We start from the raw sequence: 21,088 nt of genomic DNA, 5'->3' as shown, positions 1-21,088 counted from the left end.
TCTTGTAGTTATTTGATGCAAATATTAATATGTGGTTTGTTTTAATTTAATCTTTAAGGCCTTTTTCAAAAAACTCCAAAACATTTTTCCTAAAACGAAGTCACCCCTGGAAAAGAAATTTTTTTTTGTTTCAAAGATTAAATTAAATTTACTTGCATTTAATATTGGCATCACTAACCAACAAGATGTCAAATAATAATTCAATATTAAGTAAACTTTTGAGTTCAGGTTCAAAATCTGTAGAAGATGTTAATATATTTTCTACTGTTCACCTTCTTACGATTAAAAATCTTCAAAGTCTATATCAAGCTGATCAACTTAAGTTTTTGAACTACATGAAAATAAAATGCAAAAAGTATAAGAACAAAATTAATTCATCAGATTCTGTCCAATCAATTTTATTGGAGCGCCAAAGAAAAGAAATTATTATGATTGGTTGTAATCTTTCATTAATGGCTAATTTCATCCATTCCTGCTCTGGTTTAGCAGATTGTTTAGTAAATGCAATGTTGACAGTGGAATCTGAAATTAGACATTTACATTGTTTGTGTAATGAAATCTCTGATGGACTTAGAAAGAAGATGGAAGAAAGTGGATATGTTTCTGTTGATGACAATGTAACCATCAATGGATTTACTGTTAGCGGTAAGGAAATTACTGCAGAAAGTGAGGTACTTGAAGATCTGTTCAAGAAACCTACAACTCAAATTGTTTCAAGAAGAGTAATGCATCAGGACACAATGAACACTGATGTTGATAACACTTATTTAAAGGATTCTTTACTTGTTCCTTTGATAGATATTGATGTTGATAATACAAGAGTTATTGATATTTGTAATCAATCTTCTAACAATGAATCACTTGTTAGTTTATTTACTTCAGGTATTGAGTGTTTAGTTCCAACACCTATAAATTGTGTTGAATCAAGTTCAAGCTATCCAGGAGGAATGAAACCTGAAATTAATAGCATTATAGATTCAAGCAAAAAGTACTCGTGTTGTGCAATTTTAAAACCTGTTAATGATGGCTACTATGGATCTAGCACAGATGGTTCTGATGAAAAATCAGATGATACAATGATCAATAATCTTATTGATTTAGATACTGACACTTCAAGCATAAAGGACAATGGATTTGACTTCTATAAATCTGTGTTAGCTGAGTCAAGTTCTAAAAATGATTCTGATGAAATTACAAGTTCTTGGGAAGAATATTTTAAAGTAAACCCTTTAATTATGGAGAAGTCACCTGAATATTTTCCTGGAAGTTTAGATGAGAATCCTGTGGATTCCAAGAAGGAAGAACTGAATGATTTTATTTTCCTTCAAGATGATGAAGTCAAACATCCTACTGCTTGTGATGTTATTGATCATATTGTTAGTTTTACAAATTACAATGCTAACAGATTATTTAATGTCAACCCTGCTGAAGATTCTGATGAGAATGAATCTGCTGAATCAAGAAATGATTTCCTACAGAATGAATCTATTTATAGGACTGTTCTTGTTGATATTACAATAAATAATGAAACTAAAGATGCTTTCAATGTTCAAGCTTCAGTTGATAATCAAGAACAGAGGCCATTGTTGGAAATGCTTACAAATCAAATTCTTCAACCAAATGATTTGATAAGTTCAAATACTGATATTACAGATTTACAAGATTCTGTGTTAATTCCAATTAAGATTAAATTTGATGATTTTCAAACTGATTCTAAACATGTTCTTACAAGCTCTACCATCAAGGGTTATAATTCTATCTTAGAAATTTCATTTGCAGATAATGATGAAGCTACTATTATGAAAGTTAACACAGTAGTTGATAAACTTATTCATCCATTAAACATTAAGGATGAATTTACCATGTCTGTCCAATCTACAGATCAAGAAACTGATTTTGCCAATTTTAACTCTTGGTATAGTTATTTCCAGGAGAATCCTATTCATCTAACCAATGAAGAGTCAAATTTTACAACAGATGTTCAAATCAAAACTTCAAATTCACATTCTATGAAATCTGTTGATAAACTTGTTGAGCCTGTTGATGAAACTACAGATATTGATGTTAACATATCGTCAATGGGAGAAAATTATGTTAATCAATACTTGACCAATGATCAAATCAAATGTGTTACCAAAGTCTTTGTACACAACTTAAGCGAAACCTATGATGTTTCGGTTTTTGATTCTGAAGATGTCTCAGAAACCAAATCTGATCATGATAGCAAGTTGATTATTTGCTACATACCTATTCTGGCAATCCCACATCCTACTGATACCCCACCACCTAATCTTGTGGTATGCTTTATCTTGATGGATGGAATTGATAAAGCAAATTGATAATGCTGATTAAACAAAGGCACAATTTATTTAATTTTGATTACTACATACTCAAATCTTTCCAATGATGAAAATTATTTCCTAAGAGTATATTCTTGTCTATAAGGTTACATATTTGTTCATCCTGCCAATAACAAGTCTAATAAAGATTTAAGGTATATTGAGACAGGAACTGATTATGTTGAGTCTTTGCAAGTTACTGTTGATGAAATGATTGGTGGATCTTGTACAAAACTGGTAATTAATCATACACCAGAACCAACTGATAAACCACCACCTTAAGGTCTTGATAACTTTGTAATTATCAAAGTTTAAGCTCTTGCTGAAAGTGTTGCAAATGATTAAATTGATATAATGAAAAAACCAAATGATCACTTTAAAATTTATGTGTTGAACCATTATATTATTGTGTAAAATCTATTTTAGATTCAGCAAAGCATTTCTTTTAAAGCTGATGCAATTCAAACTTTGCTTCATCTGAGATCATTTAATTATCTTTTCATAAAGCATTTAAAGATCATTTAATCTTTATTAATGAAATTTTTTATGTCAAATGAGATTTTAGCTGACTAAATTTATCCTTTGTTACTCTATATATTTTGAATTGTACATTATATTACTTTATTCGTATTATATATTCTTAATAAGAAGTAATATAAACACCTCTGATTTTTGTATTCAAGTCACTTGACTTTTTTTATTGCTTATCTTCAAAACATTTTGATAATTTATTGAAAATATTTTAAATTTTTTGAAGATCCATGAGAATCAATTTCTATAAAATAAGATTGGATGTATCTTACAAAGTTTGGTTATTCTCCTTGTATCCTAAGTATATTATGTTTTCTTATTTATATTGTATAGAAGATTGGTCTAACAAATTTTAATGTTTTGGAGTTTTTTGAAAAAGGCCTTAAAGATTAAATTAAAACAAACCACATATTAATATTTGCATCAAATAACTACAAGATTAATTCAACTAATTTATTTACAATATTAAAGTTTTACAAAACATATCAAACATTTAGAAATTATATAAATCACTAGGTAGAAACATTAGGTTTAACAGTCAGACGCAGTTTTTCTGAAATATTAAATATACTAATTATAATTACTCAGTGAAGTGAATCAAGCAAATATAGCTTGGTCAGTTTAGACAAATTTATTAACACTTAATTCGCTAAAGGCAAACAAAATGCTAATAAATATGATAAACAATAACAGATAATAAATAGATTCACTTAAACAATTTTAAATGACTGAAATTAAACATTCAAAACTAAGAAATAAAGATTATTTGCAAGATTTAATTTTGTTACTTAACTTGGCTAAATACTAATGAACTTGATTTAAACCTATACTTGTAACAACAATTAAAATAATACACAAATAACAAAACTATTCTTACCCTAAAATGAGTCCTTCCAGGTGAGAAATAGGTGTGAATGTATCATCTAGATATCCTAACTCAAAGTAAGCTGTAGCTAAAATCAGCAACTACAAAATTGTACCTAAATATCTAGAATTAGTAGCAAAAGATTGAGTATATCAAATACTACTTTTGATATACTCAACCAAAATACATATAAAAGAATCAATGTAATGGTTGAGAAAATGCTTATTAAGATAAAGAAATAAGCTTAAAGTAAAGAATAATCTAAAGTAGTACAATAAAAACTAGTAAAGCTTTTGGATTTCAATCAAATGTCCTGGGGTAAATGAACATTAATCATAAATAATATTACTTTAATACTTTGGGTTCCATGCCTTATAATTAAAAGGACTTACCTAACCAAAGTAGAATGTGATAGCTGATTGCCTCTAATTACTTGTTACCTTGAGGACTTTACGTATCAGACTACAATTTTAGCTCTAACAACCTGTGCTTTTATAGGAGTTTGAAGAATTAGAAACTGGTTTGAAATGTAAATAAAAACGTACAGCAATTTTATGTATTTATTTTATAGAATTTAACATAATTTGCAATGTAATTTTACTATAAAATCTGCATATTTTAAGCTAAAAATAAATTCTTTAATCAATAATTTCATATTTTCCCCTTTAATGACGACATGAAATAATTTTAAAAATAAAGTACTTTTTTTGTAAAACTATTGTGAAATCAAAACTAAAATGCAACGTTTTTTTGCAATTAAATAAAGAGTTTAGAATAATTAATTTAATGTTCAATTTTACTCATGAATTTCCTGAAATCTACAAAACAAAACTTCTTAGCGGTTCTAATGATATGCGTCATATTTTTCTACTATTAACACAAGCCGTGCAATTTTAATTTTAAAAAGGTCTGCATATTTTTGCACACCCTTTAGATGCATACAGTAGGAATAAGGTGTGTGAAGCCATTGTTTCTTAGTGTTTGGACCTAAGTAGTCATGGAGAAGGACGAGACACTTTTGTATAGCCACTAGGGCTATCAAGCTCTACTCTCAAGTACATTATGCTTTGACCCTCTGTCTCAAGGGAGCTACTCTTTATTACCTCACCCTCGCCGAGTATGGCAGGTGTCCCAAATTAAGTCACCGTAATGAATGACGCTCTCCGCAGAGGAGCTTGGGATAAGGGTTGTACAGATATTATGTACGTGACTATTAAGTATCCAAACCACTCACCCGTCTTACACAACCAGGGGAAGTTGCATGAACATATTCAATTGAGAAATTCGAGTTGCCACACGGGGACTTTAACTCGAACTCTCATCATCGTAACCCAGTGTGTTACCACTGAGCTACGACGCCCCTGCAGGGATAAGGTAAAACCAACAAGTGAAATAAATCTATATTTGAGAGGTAGATGTAGATTTCTATGATGTGCTCATTTCAACGACAGCTGAAATTACGTAAAGGTTTTGTAATCAAAATAAATTAATGTCATTGTTGGTATACGCTCTTTATAGAGTAGCTTTGCTATTGAAAACAGTATTAAACTATTAAATTAAATTGTTTGAAGCTTCATTTCTTTTTCAAATTATTACATTGGACATTGGGTATGGGTAAGTTATAATGCAAAAACAAATATGAAAACCAATATATTGGGAAAAGTTAAATTTGTTAAAAGCTTTATGTTTCATTTTTTATTTCTATTATTTTTTTTAAATTCTAAAATTGTAAAGAACATATACCCTATTATAGTAAAGCTTGGCTTTTGAAAATGATCTACAGAGCTAAAAATTCATTGTGTTTTAAATGGTAGATACCCTTTATGTCAGGGAGTAAGAGAGGGGACAATGGATCGAATATTCAATTTTTAAAAGTCTCAGACTTTAAGTACTGGCTTAAAGGGAATGTACACAAATTCAGCAGTTTCTGACTGACTTTGGGTACTAGCGCATAAATGCCCCGCTAACTAGCTGAGTTATTGCAGAATATTGCAGACAGAAAAGATGGCTGGTTTTAACAAATATTTTTTCCCAAGATAATGTCATTTCATATATAGAAACTCTATTGTGATATTTATGTATTAAACAACCTAAGAACCCCTTGAATTTTGGTAGCAGTTTATAATATATGAGAAGGGTTGACGAAGTTCTAAACACGATTTTTCTAGTGATTAATTACAGAATGTTTACTACATTGTGATGTATTGGTAATTTAATTTTCAAGTGAATGATTTTTTTCTTAGAACTAATTTTGTTCTAAATTATATTACCATGATCCCCTTACAATTTTCTGAATAAATCTGGTTTTCATTGCTTTTCAGCGAAAACTGTTAAATTGAATTAATGCCCATTGTCCCCTCCCTTACTCAATGCCTTTATGTAGAAAAGCTTAGCTTATATTTTGTATATCACACGAAAAAAATTCGAAGAAATTGTTGTAACATTTTGTTTTTCCCAATGGTAGCTAAATATCCAAAAATTTTCCCAATAGTAGCTGAATATCCAGTTGTAGCTGAATATCTAGTTGTGTGAAAGGTACAAATGTTTCTTCCTTTTCTGTATATACTTTATATCACATGTATTTTTTTCTGTTACTTACGGTTGGTTATTTTTTTCACAGTTGTTTAAAATGAAAAAAGGGTTAAAACGTTTATAACAACATAAAATGTAATTTGTTTGAACAATATTGAAGTTCAAAAATAGAAATGATAATTAAATTGTGTAAGTTAATGTTTACTTTCAAAAACGTCATCTTTTTTTATATTTTATTATAATCGAAATTTTGATATTCATTATTAGTAGCAAAGCCACTCTATAATTTGAAACGTTCGTCTATCCGTCCATATGTACGTCCGTCTGAAATACGTGATTTTCTCGGCTCCTTTTCAAAATAGACGCCTGAAATTTTCAGAAATTAAATAAGGTCACATTTTTCATATTTTCGCCAAGTTTCATTAAGATAACTCAATTAATTGGGGTGCTAGATCGATTCCTAAAATTTTCACGATATTCTGCACCCCTGTAGAAAATAGACAGCTGATTAAATATGTTCACATTTACAAATTCCTACAAATTTTAAAAGGTTTTGTGATTTATTTTAGTGTAATATTTATTTTTTTGTGACACTGCTGTATAGTTTATTTTTCCGGATGTCCATTAATATTTTTTGAGCTTTGCTACTTATGGATGTTGTATAATTCTTGTTAATGAATTATAAAGAATTAAAAAAGAAATCTTTTCTTGTTGTCTGTTGGTTGTTATTTATTGTGAGTTATTGCCTATACGATAAACCTGTAAAAACTAAAAACATAATGCCTACAAAAAATTTAAATAGTTTTCTCGTATTCATTCAAATCCGGTGGATAGGAACCGGTTCTCATCCATACGAAAAAACTGTCTAGCATCGTATTATATCCAGCTTTCTACGAATATAAAAATGTACAATCATAAGATTAAAACCATTTTTTTAGCCCCGAGGTGCCGTGCTTTGCTTTCATGGATATTGTCATCCTTATTTCTTTTTGACTAACCCTTTGGGGGTTCAAATAGGCTCCAGAATTACACAAATCTCAATTCAACCTAACCATACTAGGGTATAAAACTTATACTTTGTGAAAAAACTTCTTAAATACAGGATACTTAAATTTTTTAAGAGGGGGGGGCAGGGATAAGGGATGGGAAACGTAAGAGAATATTATTTCAGGCCTATTTCAAGCCTAGGCCTAAAAAAACAGTTATGGGATGGTGCAGTAGTTCGTTATCAACTCTAATGAAATAGCTAAAAGCGTTAAGAATATGAAGTATAGAATAAAATTCAGGTAGCTAGGCTAAAGTGAAAATAGAACTTTGTAAAACAAATATATTAATGGTATAGAGCGATAGCCTATTAGGAGGTGCTTCCATTGGTGTCATTTAACCCTTTACAGTCGGGCCCCTTGCCGCACCTTAATCGGTCGGGGGGGGGGGGGGAGGGGCGTTCAACGCCCCCCCTTATTATCTCAGTTCCTATTAGAGCTAGAGGGCTAAATTTTTTTGTGCAAGTCCCCTGTTTGATAATGAATTTCCGACCTTTTATAAGTCTAAGTCAATTTTCCTTCACCCTTTTATTTAACAACCTTTGTTTTTAGGTCTTTTTTTACTTAAAAATTTCAAACGGCTGTAATTTTCTTATTTTTGAAGCTAGAAGAAAATTTGTTTTCCAGAAAATGTTTATCTTTATGTAAATTTTATATTAGAAATATCAAAATATAAATTTCAGCGGCTGCAGCTGTACTTAGCAGCTGCCAGCCGCCGCAGTCGGCGGTCGGCGGGAAAACGGCGGCGGATCTTCATGAAATTTTTATACGTTATGTAGACATGTAAGAAAAGCTTAAGTTTTAAATTTGAAGTCTCTAAGTAAAAAATTGCAGCCACAGGAGCCTTTTAAATATTTCTGGAGACCTGGAGGATCAGGACCTGCAGGATCATACCTGGAACCTGAAAGTGACATGAACACCTGTATTTCATATAAGGATGTACTACTAGAGGATTTTTTAGTATTTTGGTATGATAAAATGCTTTGTTTTAGTCAAAAAAAATAATTTTGCTCTTTACCTGGATGACCCTGCCAGGTTTGCTGGCATCCTGTGCCCGCCAGGATGGAGATTTTCAAAAAATTTCAACTCTCAGTTATGTGTCATACCCATACTTAAAAAGTCAAGCAGTTTGGGCTCTTTATCTTTCACACACAGAAAATGAGATAGAAAAAACCGGATGGGGGGGGCGTTCAACGCCCCCCCCCCCCCCGACCGTTAAGGGTTAATTAGGTAATGGTAAAAGTTGCAATATCCCTTTAGAAACTAGGCCGGGACCTAATTTATGGCAAGGTTTCCTATCTCTTATCCCTGAGGGGGGGGGGGGGGGGGGTTCGATGGTCACTAGGCACTTTGTGGGAAACTACTGTAATTTTTTAGTAATTTTTAATGAATAGAATATTTATTACATTTTATTTGAATGTCATATAGCCCGGCCATACAAAAACCATGCATGGATTTAAAGGGATGAGAAAATTGATGTGTATCTCCTATTTGTTTGTCGTACCGTTTCAGAGCTTCGTTATCATTGACATGTTTTAATCTTTGTTTTAATTGTTGACTTTAGTATGTATTCCTAGAGGCTAGGGGCGAAGCCAAAAGTATCAATGAATAGTAACATATATAGTTAAAATGTATAGGACGCATGGACGGACGTGAGAAAAACGTAATAAATGAAATAAACCTTAATTATAGAGCAGTAGCGATCAGCTCATACCAATAACGAAATCAATTCGGAAGAAAATCACGAAACCTATACGTGTTTTTCAGCTGTCGTTGGGGGGCAAAACATCGTAAAATTGACGACCTCTCCATTTGCCCCCCAAATATTATTTTAGATTTATTTTGCTTGTTGGTTATATCTTATTCCTGAGTTGCGATACCAAAAATACTTGTTGTAGAATAAAGGTAAAGGATAGAGCCTTTGATGAAAAACCATCTTCCTAAATTTTTCTACACGTCAATATCTTATAATTTTGAATCAACATGAGAACTCATAATTGTGTATCTAATTATTTTCTTAGAGTGCCCTACCCCTGTCTAGGTGAATAGTAATACGTTATTGGTAAACATAGTTAATAAAAATTTACTAAACCACAAAGAAAATAGAAGTCATGTTCTTTTTATACAATTATAATACATATAAACATTATAAGGAACATTCATTTTCTTTCAGTTTTAGATTCTTGTAAATTTTACTCGAAACTTCTGAAAAAGAAATTAAAATGAAATATATTAAAAACTTAATAGTAGGTTACTTATCGTATTGTATTATAGACAGCTTTCCATGGATATTGAAATAAAACATTATAAGATTAAAACCTGTATTAAATATATGATCTTTATTCTAATATTCGTAAAAATGGTCTTTAATTCGATGATATACATGATTTTTTAGTATTGCTAAAAACCGGTTCTACTACACTGGATATTTATTTATAGGTTCCGAAGCCATACTGAAAAACCGATCTTTTCCTCTAAGTATCTATTAAACACCCCTATATTTTAAAAATAAATTCAAAATAGTTGGGGTGTTTGGGTGTTGCGTAACCCCTGCAGAGGACTCTAAGCCTGCTGGCCTTATACTTATGGTGTCCTAACCTCGGGGGCTATACATAACCCAATATAAACTAACCTAACCTTATCGAATGTAATAATTTTGTCCCATATTTTCAATATATTCCAAAATAAGATGTTTAACAAGAGACTTTTGTTACAGTTTTTGAATGTTTGAAAGCTACATGGATTCCTATCTCTACTATATTATCTTTTGCTACATTCCTTACAGTACCTTTGGTTCCAGAGTGAAGCCATGATTTGGAGTACACCAAGGATCAGTTCCTGGCTCTAGCTCGATTCTATACTCCTAAATTTTAAATGCTTTTATAATTTTCAGATATGACCATGCATGACTTTTTTGTGTCCTCTGTTTGTCTGTCTGTAATGCTCAGTTTTTTTATCATTTCTTTCTAAATACATTGATATGGAAGTTTATTAACAGTTACTTTGTAAAAAGACTGAAGTCAATTTGACTGAACATAACACTTGAATTGGTCATGTGAAAAAAGTTTGATTAAAATTCATCACTTTCTTAAATACCTTCAAAATGCAAGCAAGAATTCCATGAACTAAATCTCTGGCCAATTCTTCACCTATGCATCTTCTAAAATAAATCAATCAATGTAACTGATAAATATATTTGGGGAATGCATGAAGCTCTCTATAGTGCCTATAAAAATTAATATTAGAATAGTCCATTATTCTAATACGACGCAATTTTTAAAATTAGTATTTCATAAATTTCTATAGATTACCTTTTTCCAATCTGAAAAGGAAACATGTTTCTAGCAGCTCCTGCTTCTAGAAATCTTTCTGGCTTAAATTCATTTGGATCCTAATAAAAAAAACTTTTTAAATTGTATTTTCATGGGCTTTTTTATGAAAAATAATATTTTTCTAACCATAGTTATAATTCTAAATAACTTTCCATTGGATAAAAACCACTCTTAAATAGTATACAGTCTTATATAGAGTATCCTAAAAAAAAAGTAATTTAAAGTCATAAGACAGCTGGGGTATAACTTCACATAATTAAAAAGTAGCTTAACTACAATTAAGGATTTACCTTCCAAACCTGTGGGTCTCTGTTGATAAACCAATGATTAGGTAGAATCATTGTTCCTTTTTTCAGTATCTGTCCATCTATCTAGAAATAAAGATATATATTCTATATTTAAACTATACCTATGTAAATGAGACTTGATGTCTTTTGACTGTCTGTGTGTCTATATATCTGACTGATCTAAAGGAAAAATAAAATCTTTCAACCAATTTATCTTGTTTAGGGCACCCCATGTAAATATATATGCCCCGCAGTGTCAGTGCCCCCAGCATGGATGAAAAAATCTACCCTCACCCCTTTAATTATTTTTTTTTTCAATAATAAGGAGAAGGTGTCTATTTGCTAGACACTTTGAGGGGCAGAGCACCTTAGAATGAAATATTGCTGTTTAAAATTTAGCAAATTTCGGAAATATATTCATGCCATGTAAATACCTGAATATCTTGCAATGTTCCATGAGGGACTCCAAGAGGTGTTACAGGACGCAATCTGGACACCTAGAAAATCTTTAAAATGAATCAAATTTTTTTTTGTGAATTTTTAAAAATTAAATATAATTTTATTCTTTGAAGTTACAACAGGGTGATTATGTTTTATATAAGGAAAATATTTGTCACTAGGTATTGACGTAGAAAATGTTTTTCTTTGGTTGGCGACTGAGTGATATTTACTGTTTATTTTATCTCTAATCGAATTTTTTAGTTGACTCATTTGTAGGCTCATCAAGTTGAGTGTTCAAACGTTTCAACCACTCATCATAATCTATAGAAGGAGTAATTTTGTGTATCCTCATTGGGAATGTACATCAATTTATCGCCCATTGTCGTATCCCTTTAGATCCCTGTGTACTGCTACAATTTGGTTTTACCTCTAATACAAATGCTTTCAAAAGAGCCATTCCTTTTTGTTCTCTTGATTTTGTTATTGCATCAGTATCAACTTGAAAATTATAACTGTCATCATTGTTGCTATGCTTATCATGATAATTAGCAATTAGCTCTTTCTGAATAGTTTCTTGATTGATGGTTGGAATAGTTAATAAATTATCTAATGCATCATCATATGTTTTCGAATGATTTTTAAAATGATTTGTTCTTGGATTGTCAGTTGACATGAAATGGTCATCTTGGCCGCTAGAACAGCTGGCAGCTAGCATCAGAATGTTCCAGAGGATGGAGGTTAACGTGGTGTCTGTCCCCGCGCCAAATAGATCAGCCTAAAATAGGTAGATAATTCAAATATGATATTTATCCCATTGTATTATATACAGCTTTTCGATGATAGTAAATAAATCAATTCCAGTTTTGTTAGCCCCGAGACACTGGTATGATTATAATCGTGGTTTTTATCTTATTATTCGTAGAAAGTTGTATCTAATACCAAAAAAAATTTAGTATGGCTTAAATGCGGTTTTATTCCAGCGGATTTTTAATTGATTTCGAAGCCATTCTGAATAAATCTTTATATATCTATCTTTAACAACAACTAAGAAAATTTTATTTAATTAGGAAATTCCTAGCTTATCGTTAGTGTCGGCAAAATCTTCACAGAAAAGAAAATCAGCTGTCTGTCTTTGATAACAGCTGATTTAAATTTCAACTTAGAGCATGCAAAGTTCTAAAATGTAAAACTCCAAATATGATAAAACACCTTACTTTTTAAAGGTACTCTATAACTTATCTTTTTACCTGTAAATAATAAAGTTGTTCTCTAGTAAAAGATTCCAAATCTTTTCCAGCTGCACATCTTTCTTCCATCTAAGTAATTATGATTTTCCTTATCTCTGTATATAAAGATGTCTATGTGTGTCTGTAGCTTAAGATCTCGTTGACCGATTGACCTATGTAGTTCTCTTTTACAAGCTTTTTTTTAAAGGTTATGGAATGGTTTACAACAATTTTGTTGGAGGATACATCCACCCTCCCAAGAAAAATCGCCCCTGGAAAATGAACAGTCAAATTTTACTTTTCTTCTTATATCCAAAACTGGTGAAGCACAAAACAGTCAAATGGACAAAGTGAATTATACAGCATATGTTCAGTGGTCATAAATAATACAAAGTAAAAGAGAGAACTATATGATCGTCGTAAATGGAAAATCTCGAAACCTTGATAAAAAAATAATATATAATAAAATATTTAATAATATGAAGAAATACCTGTATCAGGAAAAGATCAGTTATACATTCAGGCGTCCCACAATTGGACAAATATTGTTCACGTTCCTAAAAAAAAGATATTTAATATCTGTGTATTTATTAATTCATCTTTCCTTTTATTAATAACAACAACCACATTAATTTTTTTTTTAATTTGCATACTTTGTTGTTGAGTGAGTGGATGGACACTTAGTTTTGTATATCTTTCTACCCCTCTGACACAAAACCCCCTAAACGCCACTTAATCTATCTATTAATTCTTACCTTTATAATTCGTTCATACTCTTTATGAGTCTGAAATTGTCCTTTTTTGATCCAATTTATATTGCGCGAAGTTTGAGGTAAAAATCTAAAAAAATAAAAAATTAGTTTATCTTCAGATAATAAAAACAAAAACAAAGGGTATATCGCTAACCTAATCCTACCCAAAACAGACCTTAACTTTTCAAGATTGAAGGCTACATGTTTTTGTGAAGATTCCCATTTCTATGAAAATCTTTTTTTTTAATAATAAGATTTCGTGATTCTTTACTTTCTTTATATTCTTTTATGACACTGAACATTATTTCTATAACTTTGCTTCGATACTTGCATGTTGCCATCCTTGTCTTATTTGATAATTCTCTGTTTACCCTGGAAGGGAGGTAACATTAATACCCAAAGTTTTATAACCATCTCATATTATTCGTTGGCCAATAAACTGTGGGTACTCGCATATTGATTTATATTGTCTTATCCCCTATGATCCCTGGTGTTTACCTGAGAAACGGAAGGAAGTTGACTGCACCACAGACCCCCATCAATTTTATACCTTCCTCTCGGAGTTCCTAAAATTGTACATTTTTAAGCGAAGCATTTCTTCTATTAGAGTTCGTCCATAAGCGTTAGTTGAGTGTAATTTAGACAAGATGTAATCATCCTATCAATTTTAAAACCTTCATGAAGAATTTTGTAAAGGTAAGAAGAGTACATTTTAAAATTATAAGCTTGTCTGGTTTTGTAGATAGTCGTAATAAAACTTCCCATCCTCCCCCCCCCCCCCAAAAAAAAAATGAGGGGATTTATGTCAACATTTTACTAACAACAACATCTATACTTAACGAAGTGCCAATTTTTTAGTGTTTATAAAAAATATGTGATAAATTAGAATAGAAAATCACAAAACCTTTAAAAATATTTATGTCCTATGTACTAAGGCCGAGATACTGACACGGACCACACAAGTTGAGTACCTAATGTTCTTTTGTAAGGAGTATTTTCATAAATAATCATGTTTAACCATTATCATTTCAAACTTATAGATGGACGGACTATGAGACAGACAGACGAACTATGTGGTATATAGAGTAGCTTCACTAGTTATTAAAAATAAATAACCTGTAGATAATGCCAAGTTGCCGAGTCTTCACTATATTCCATACCAAATATTATCTAAAGCATAAATAAAGGTTTTTTAAATTCCCCATTTCCTTGCGCTGCAAAAAAATTGTATGTTAGTCAGGTTTTTTTGTGTACTTAAAGAATTTGCTAACTGAGAAACTGTTAAGGTTCCTTTTAAAATAATGCTTTTTATATAGGTCTTAGGAAGGTTTTTATTTACCATCCCAAGATTAATCTCAACTTACATTAAAAAGAAATAATTATGAATTATAAGTTTAGAATGTTTAAATTAAAAAAATCTATCTTCTAACCTATTCTATTTGTTTGTGCCTTATTCCTAAAATTATTGTTTATATACTATACCTTATTCATAAAATTGCCAATATAATGGGAAAGCAAGGGTGTTAGATCCAGGTATTGTCCTTCAGATTTTGCCAGAGCTGTACATAGTTTTCTTCCAACCTCTTCACCCACATTTCTATCCTAAACAACATCCATAAAATGGCAAGAAGGAAGATAATATAGGCCCCAATGTTTTACAGTTGGCCTAACAATTTTGGAGACTTTTATTTAATTTATATTGGTTGGTTCTTTAAGTTGAGTGTCCAACGGTTTCAACAACTATTTTCAATCTTCAGAAGGGGAAATTTTGGATATCATTATTAGGGATGTACTTTAATTTATCGGCTATTGTTCCATCCCTTTACAGATCTTTGATAAAATAAAGTTTAGACCACAAAGTGTTATACTAGAGAAGTTGAAATTGGTTCCTACTGCTGCTTTGTCAGGCATTTGACATAGATACTAATAACAAAGAGAAAGTCTTTACCATTGCACTGATGAACTTCATTATTATGCACAGTTAAAACTTCCAGATAAAGGTCGTGCAATCAAAGTGTTATACCTAATATGTTAGAGTATCATCACGTTAATAAACAGGATGACAACCTCTTCCTAATTATTATGTAATGCATATACCTTTAAGACTTGTTTCAATGCTCCTCCAAGCCAAAGTCTATAATTTAAACAAGTCTTGAACAAATTAACTGAATAGTGTTCTTTATAAAAGCAAAGCTTTTCTATAAATAGGGTCGGTACGTACGTCCGTATGTCCGTCCGTACGTCCATACGTAACGGATAGCTTTTTTTCGTCAATTTAGGCAAGTTAGAATTGTCGTATCGATTTCAAACTTTGCATTTTGATTCCCGCAGTAGTTAGGTACGATTTAGAAAGCGTAGCGACTCTATAATCAAGTCCAAAATATCAGTATGTCCTTAAACAGAATTCTGTATTTAAGAAGTTTTGCAACATATGTACGTATAATTTTGTCAAAACTTTTATATTTTATTCAAATTCAGTTTATAAGAGTTAATAATCGTCTGTCATGCCGTTTCAGAGCTTCGCTTTTATGGATGCTGTCATCCTTGTATTAGAAACCTCCTTTAATTAAAGTAGCTATAAGTGAAATCCCGAAGCCTTCCTCTAACACTTACTAAACTTGCTAAATAGAAAAAAAAATATTTTTTCATAAAGTTATCGGGTAAAGGATCCTTTTTTAAATATTTGTAATCTTACATGACTTTTATAATAGATGTTGACTATGGAGCAAAGTTGGGGCTATAGCACTTACACATCCAGCAAATTTACAGTTGATGTATTTTTGGCAAAATGTTTTCTTCCTTTTTCTCATGCCATAAATACATCCAACACTGGCAAAAATACATCCAATATTTTAATACATACAGGGTGCGGCACTTAAATCCGGACATTTTTAAACGGCCATAGCGTCAAAACTACTTGACCAATCAGGACGTTTGACCCCACTATAGAAAGCTTAGGTAATGACCTTTTAGCACAAACAAATCTTTGGACGAAGATGGACGTGTACACCGAGCTGGCCGCGCATATGTTCAACAAGGCAGATTCCAAATGCGCCGGTGGTTTAATGCGCAAAATCACAAAACGTAGGGTCCGACAGGGAAGGAGTTGGAATCTTGACCCCAAATTTTGTGAGTGTCTTAGGCTCATTGAGACACACATTTTGCCGTGTTTAAATCCATTTTAGTTCAATACTAGCCGAAATGAGGTCGATTTTTCAAGATTTTGAGCTTTAAGAAATCACAAACAGTAGGGCCCGACAGGGAAGGAGTTAAAAATTTGACCCAAAATTTTTTAAAGCTCATTGAGACACGCATTTTGAGTACTTAAAGTCCACTGTAGCTAAATCCTAGCCCAAATTAGAGCAAAAACATGGATTTTGTCAATTTGGCGGTTACTCATGTTCCTAAGGAAATGTGGCCTCCCAGCAGCCCGATCTTAATTCAATGGACTTTTGGGCCTGGGGCTACTTTGAAGCATGCACCAATAGACGTGCCCATACCACAAAGACCTCCCTCATTGCCACTATCAATGAGAACTACGCCAGCTTGGACAGGTACATTTTGACCTGGACCTGCCGGCGGTTGAGGAGGCCGGTAGAGGCGGTGATTGAGGCTGGCGGCGATTTTGTTGAATAATCTACTAGTCATATACCTATTTTGCTTCCCAGTTTTTAAAATTCAATAAAATCTTTAAAATTGACGATTTTATGTTCATTTGTTTAAAAATTAGAATTTGTCCGGATTTATGTGCCGCACCCTGTATGTCAAAAATACATCTGACACTGGCATTTACACATCCATACTTTTTCAATTATATGTCACAAATTCATCCAACACTGGCAAATATACATCTAGATTAATTTATAAAAATATTTATTTACAATTAATTTGGTTTTGTACAGTATGTAAAGGTTTTTAATTTTTTCCCTATTTTAGTTACTCTCCCCCTATTTACTTCCCTTTTTCTCAAGATGCTCCCTACAAAACATCAATACATTTGCACAAGTGGTCAAATTATTGTGGATAAAACCACTCAAGCACATTCCCTGCTATTTAATTTTTAGGATTTTTTGGAAAACATACAAAAGGTTTTAATCTTTTCCACCAATAAATATTCAATTATTTTCAATTGATTCATGTTTAAAAGTTTGTTTATGTTTATTTTTAATATCTACTACACCCTTCTTTCCTTTTTATTTATAACAACAAGATGAACAACTTCGAGCTATATTGAAGTATTGTTCTTCATTAGGTTTAGCTTAAAGCATTTTAAGATTTAAATTTATCAAGTTATGCTTTACTACATTATAAGTTCTTAGTTTCATTAAATTACAGTTCAGTTAAATAACTAAAGATGAAATAACAGATGAAAAAGTATGGATGTGTAAATGCCAGTGTCAGATGTATTTTTGACATATATATAAAAATATTGGATGTATTTTTACCAGTGTTTGATGTATTTATGACATGAGAATCGATTTTACTGTCATTTATACAGTAAAAATTCAGTTTGTCATAAATACATCCATTGCACTGGCGAAAACACATCCACTAAATTTGCTGGATGTGTAAATGGCAGTTCCCCGTAAAGTTTGATGCTTTACAACAAAAAAAAAATCAAAATATTTTTTAAAAAATAAAAAAAATTAAAGACTTTTGTTTCCTTTGTTGAGACCAAAAAGCTCCTTCACTACAAATTATTCCTTTACCTAAAATAGATAAAAAATATTAATTATTTTTTTATTTAATTTATAACTTCCTAGCAGGGTTGGGCTGGTTACTTTTTTGGCCGGATACCGGATATCCGTTATCCGGATAGTTTCAATATCTGGTATCCGGCCGGATATCTGGCCAACGCTCGATATCCGTCAAATTACCGGATATCCGGATAGTTTTAATATCCGATAACCGGCCGGATATCGAAAATGGTCGGATATCTGGCCGGATATCCGGCCAGACCAGATATCCGGACCAACCCTACTTTCTAGCCACAATCTTTAACAACAACAAAAATGTTCCTTAGTGCACAATCATAAAACCCTAATATCTTTTAAAACAAACAAGAAAACTAATATATTTAAAAGTAGATTGATGTCTGTCCGTCCGTCCGTCAGTCCGTCCGTCCGTCTGTCTGTCTGTCTGTCTGTCTGTCTGTCTGTCTGTCTGTCTGTCTGTCCGTCTGTTCCTTAAGATCTCGGTAACCGCTGAACCGATCGGATTCTACTCTTCATGGTATATTGGTCCTGTGGTGGTTTTAAGCTATTTTCTTGGGGGGTGGGACACCCCTAATTCCCCAAAAACAAAAAAAATCCCCCTCTATTTTTTTTATTTTGAATTTGATACTGGGGCAGATCCAATTTTTTTCCCCGAAAATTTTGAAATTGATACTAGGGCAGATCCAATATTTTTTTTCCCGAAAATTTTGAAATTGATACTGGGGCAGCTGCAATTTTTTCCCCCCGAAAATTTTGAAATTGATACTGGGGCAGCTGCAATTTTTCCCCCCGAAAATTTTGAAATTAATACTGGGGCAGCTCCAATTTTTTTCATTATTTTTTTATTACCCCTTGGGGCAAAGTCTCTAGAGGCTAGAGGCGAAGCAGCTAATATATTAAAAAGGGTCAGGTGTTTCTGTACTCAACTAGACACTTTGAGGGAAACCACTTAAGATTATACAAGAACAGTTATTCATGAGATGTTTGAACATAAAGTTTAATGAACATGGATGACAACATCCATAAAAGCGAAGCACTGAAACGGTAGGACAAACGGACATTAACACTTGTATAGTGTCTGAACTGAATAATCAGAATATAAAAGTAAAAGAGTCGAAGCAAAAGTGTAAGCAAATCTTTTTGCAAAACTGCTTGATACAGGATAATGTTTATGGACATACTTACATTTTTAGGACTTAGTTATAGAGTTGCTTCGCTTATAAAATTGTTCTTTGTTGTCCCAGGAATCAATATAACAAAAATCAGATCAAACGAATAATTAGATCACATAAAAATTTGTTGTTAAAAAAGTAGAAAAATCAACATGTTCAAAATGGACGTACGGACATTCTGGTAATGATTATAGAGTTGCTACGCTTTCTAAATCGTACCTAACTACTACAGGAATCACCATGCAAAGTTTGAAATCGATAGGAAAATTCTAACATGCCTAAATTAACGAATAAAAGCTATCTATCTCGGAAGGACGGACGGACCGACCCTAATTATAGAAAAGCTTCGCTTTTAAAAATGATTTTCGGGTATAGTCCCTTTCGTGACAACGTCTCTCAAGGGACATTTCGTCGTATTTTAACAGTAGCTTTTGTTAGGTGAGGTTAGGTTAAGTTAAGTCAGTTGATTGCCCCGCAGGGTTAGGGCCCCCTCTGCAGGGGCTAGAAATAGGAGAAAACTACTTTTAAATACGACAAAACGCCCTTAAGAGGCGTTGTCACGAAAGGGACTATACCCTAATTTTCTACAGGTGAAAATTCCAATTATTGTGCATTTTTATGGATATTAATAAGGATTATATAACATCCTATACTAGCTACCAGAAGCATAATCTAATTTTATTAATAAACTTCATTTAATGAAAAGAAAATAATACCATGCATTATTCCATGAGTGAGGTATAGAGGAGCTCGACCACTGCATTCTGATTTACTAAAAAAACAAGTATAACAACATGTATATCAGTTAAGCTTAAAAATATATTCATAACCAAGTCACTAGAAAATAATTACACAACGTTTTGCCTCAAAATAATCAATATTCTATTTTAAAAATTTTCTAGATTACTTGTAAAAAAAATCATTTTTGAATAGCCTAATAAATATAAGGATATCAATATAGTTATTTACCGCATCGTATTATAGACAGCCTTCCATGGATATAAAAATGAAAAAAATATAAGATTTAAACCAGTTTTGTTAGACCCGACGGGCAAAAACCTTGGGCAACAAAACTGGTATAAATTTTATGATTTTCATTTTAATATTTGTAGCAAGTTGTCTTTAATACGATACTATACATGATTTTTCAGTATGGCCTAATAGAACCAGTGCTAATCCAGCGGATATTATTCGGTTTCGATGCCATACAGGAAAATTAAATGTACACATAATAATAAAACGATAATAAAACTAAATGTATTAACATACCTAAATAAATATTTTAACAGCTTAGAATCCGAAACAACCAAACAGGGGACATTTCCAAATTTCAATCGATACACCTTAAAAATACAAAAGTAAAAGAACAACTCTAAGATTTGTTATAATGGATTATTTTAGACTAGCAGCTACTCCCCTAAAGGCCTCTAGTGGCACTTTAAATGTTTTTTTTGTGATTTCTCTTGGGGGGGGGGGGTGGTGGTACCATCACCCAAAATAGTTAAAAACCTTCCTGGGACCTATGAGAAGCTATCCCGATCGGTTCAGTGGTTAGCGAGATCCTTTGGTACATACAAATTATTAAATTGAAAATAAGGAGGTAGATAGATTATTTAATATATAAACTAACCCCTGAGGGGGTAATAATCCTCCAGGCCCCAAACCTTCGGTATCCTTTTCCTGCGAGGGCTATCTTGTACTCAATAAACCTAACCTAACCTAACCGAAAGTAAAAAACAAAATAAAAAAACTATCTCCTTTTGTTTAAAGTTTATTTCATAATAAGGGGAAGCGTTTCTGCACTTTGAACGAAAGTATTAAAGTTACCTTTCCATATTTCACAGCCAAATCAT

At 31.9% G+C, this 21,088-nt stretch overlaps 1 protein-coding gene and 1 long non-coding RNA gene across 2 annotated transcripts; both read right to left on the bottom strand.

Moving 5' to 3' along the window:
• Positions 1-3,309: 3,309 nt before the first annotated feature.
• LOC145305706 (uncharacterized) lies at positions 3,310-4,201 on the bottom strand. Its single transcript, XR_013874687.1, has 3 exons — positions 4,128-4,201; positions 3,748-3,850; positions 3,310-3,423 (listed from the first exon to the last, which is right to left on the bottom strand). It is a non-coding gene; the product is annotated as an uncharacterized LOC145305706 (long non-coding RNA).
• A 4,984-nt stretch (positions 4,202-9,185) lies between these two features.
• Positions 9,186-21,088, bottom strand: LOC145305593 (cytochrome P450 306a1-like). The gene is made up of 18 exons (XM_080147281.1): positions 21,063-21,088; positions 20,505-20,578; positions 19,952-20,007; positions 18,014-18,057; positions 15,446-15,484; positions 14,831-14,950; positions 14,465-14,518; positions 13,847-13,914; positions 13,352-13,436; positions 13,088-13,153; positions 12,618-12,686; positions 11,798-12,145; positions 11,364-11,426; positions 10,933-11,013; positions 10,622-10,701; positions 10,407-10,470; positions 10,099-10,173; positions 9,186-9,515 (listed from the first exon to the last, which is right to left on the bottom strand). Exons 3-18 carry the CDS (start codon positions 19,956-19,958, stop codon positions 9,486-9,488), a joined length of 1,293 nt encoding a protein of 430 aa, XP_080003407.1. The 5' UTR covers positions 19,959-20,007; positions 20,505-20,578; positions 21,063-21,088; the 3' UTR covers positions 9,186-9,485.

The sequence above is a fragment of the Acartia tonsa genome, chromosome 14 (genome assembly GCF_053477335.1).
Source record: "Acartia tonsa isolate MP-2025a chromosome 14, ASM5347733v1, whole genome shotgun sequence".
In the NCBI taxonomy this organism is placed as follows: domain Eukaryota; kingdom Metazoa; phylum Arthropoda; class Copepoda; order Calanoida; family Acartiidae; genus Acartia; species Acartia tonsa.
This window is presented reverse-complemented; position numbering and strand designations above follow the sequence as displayed.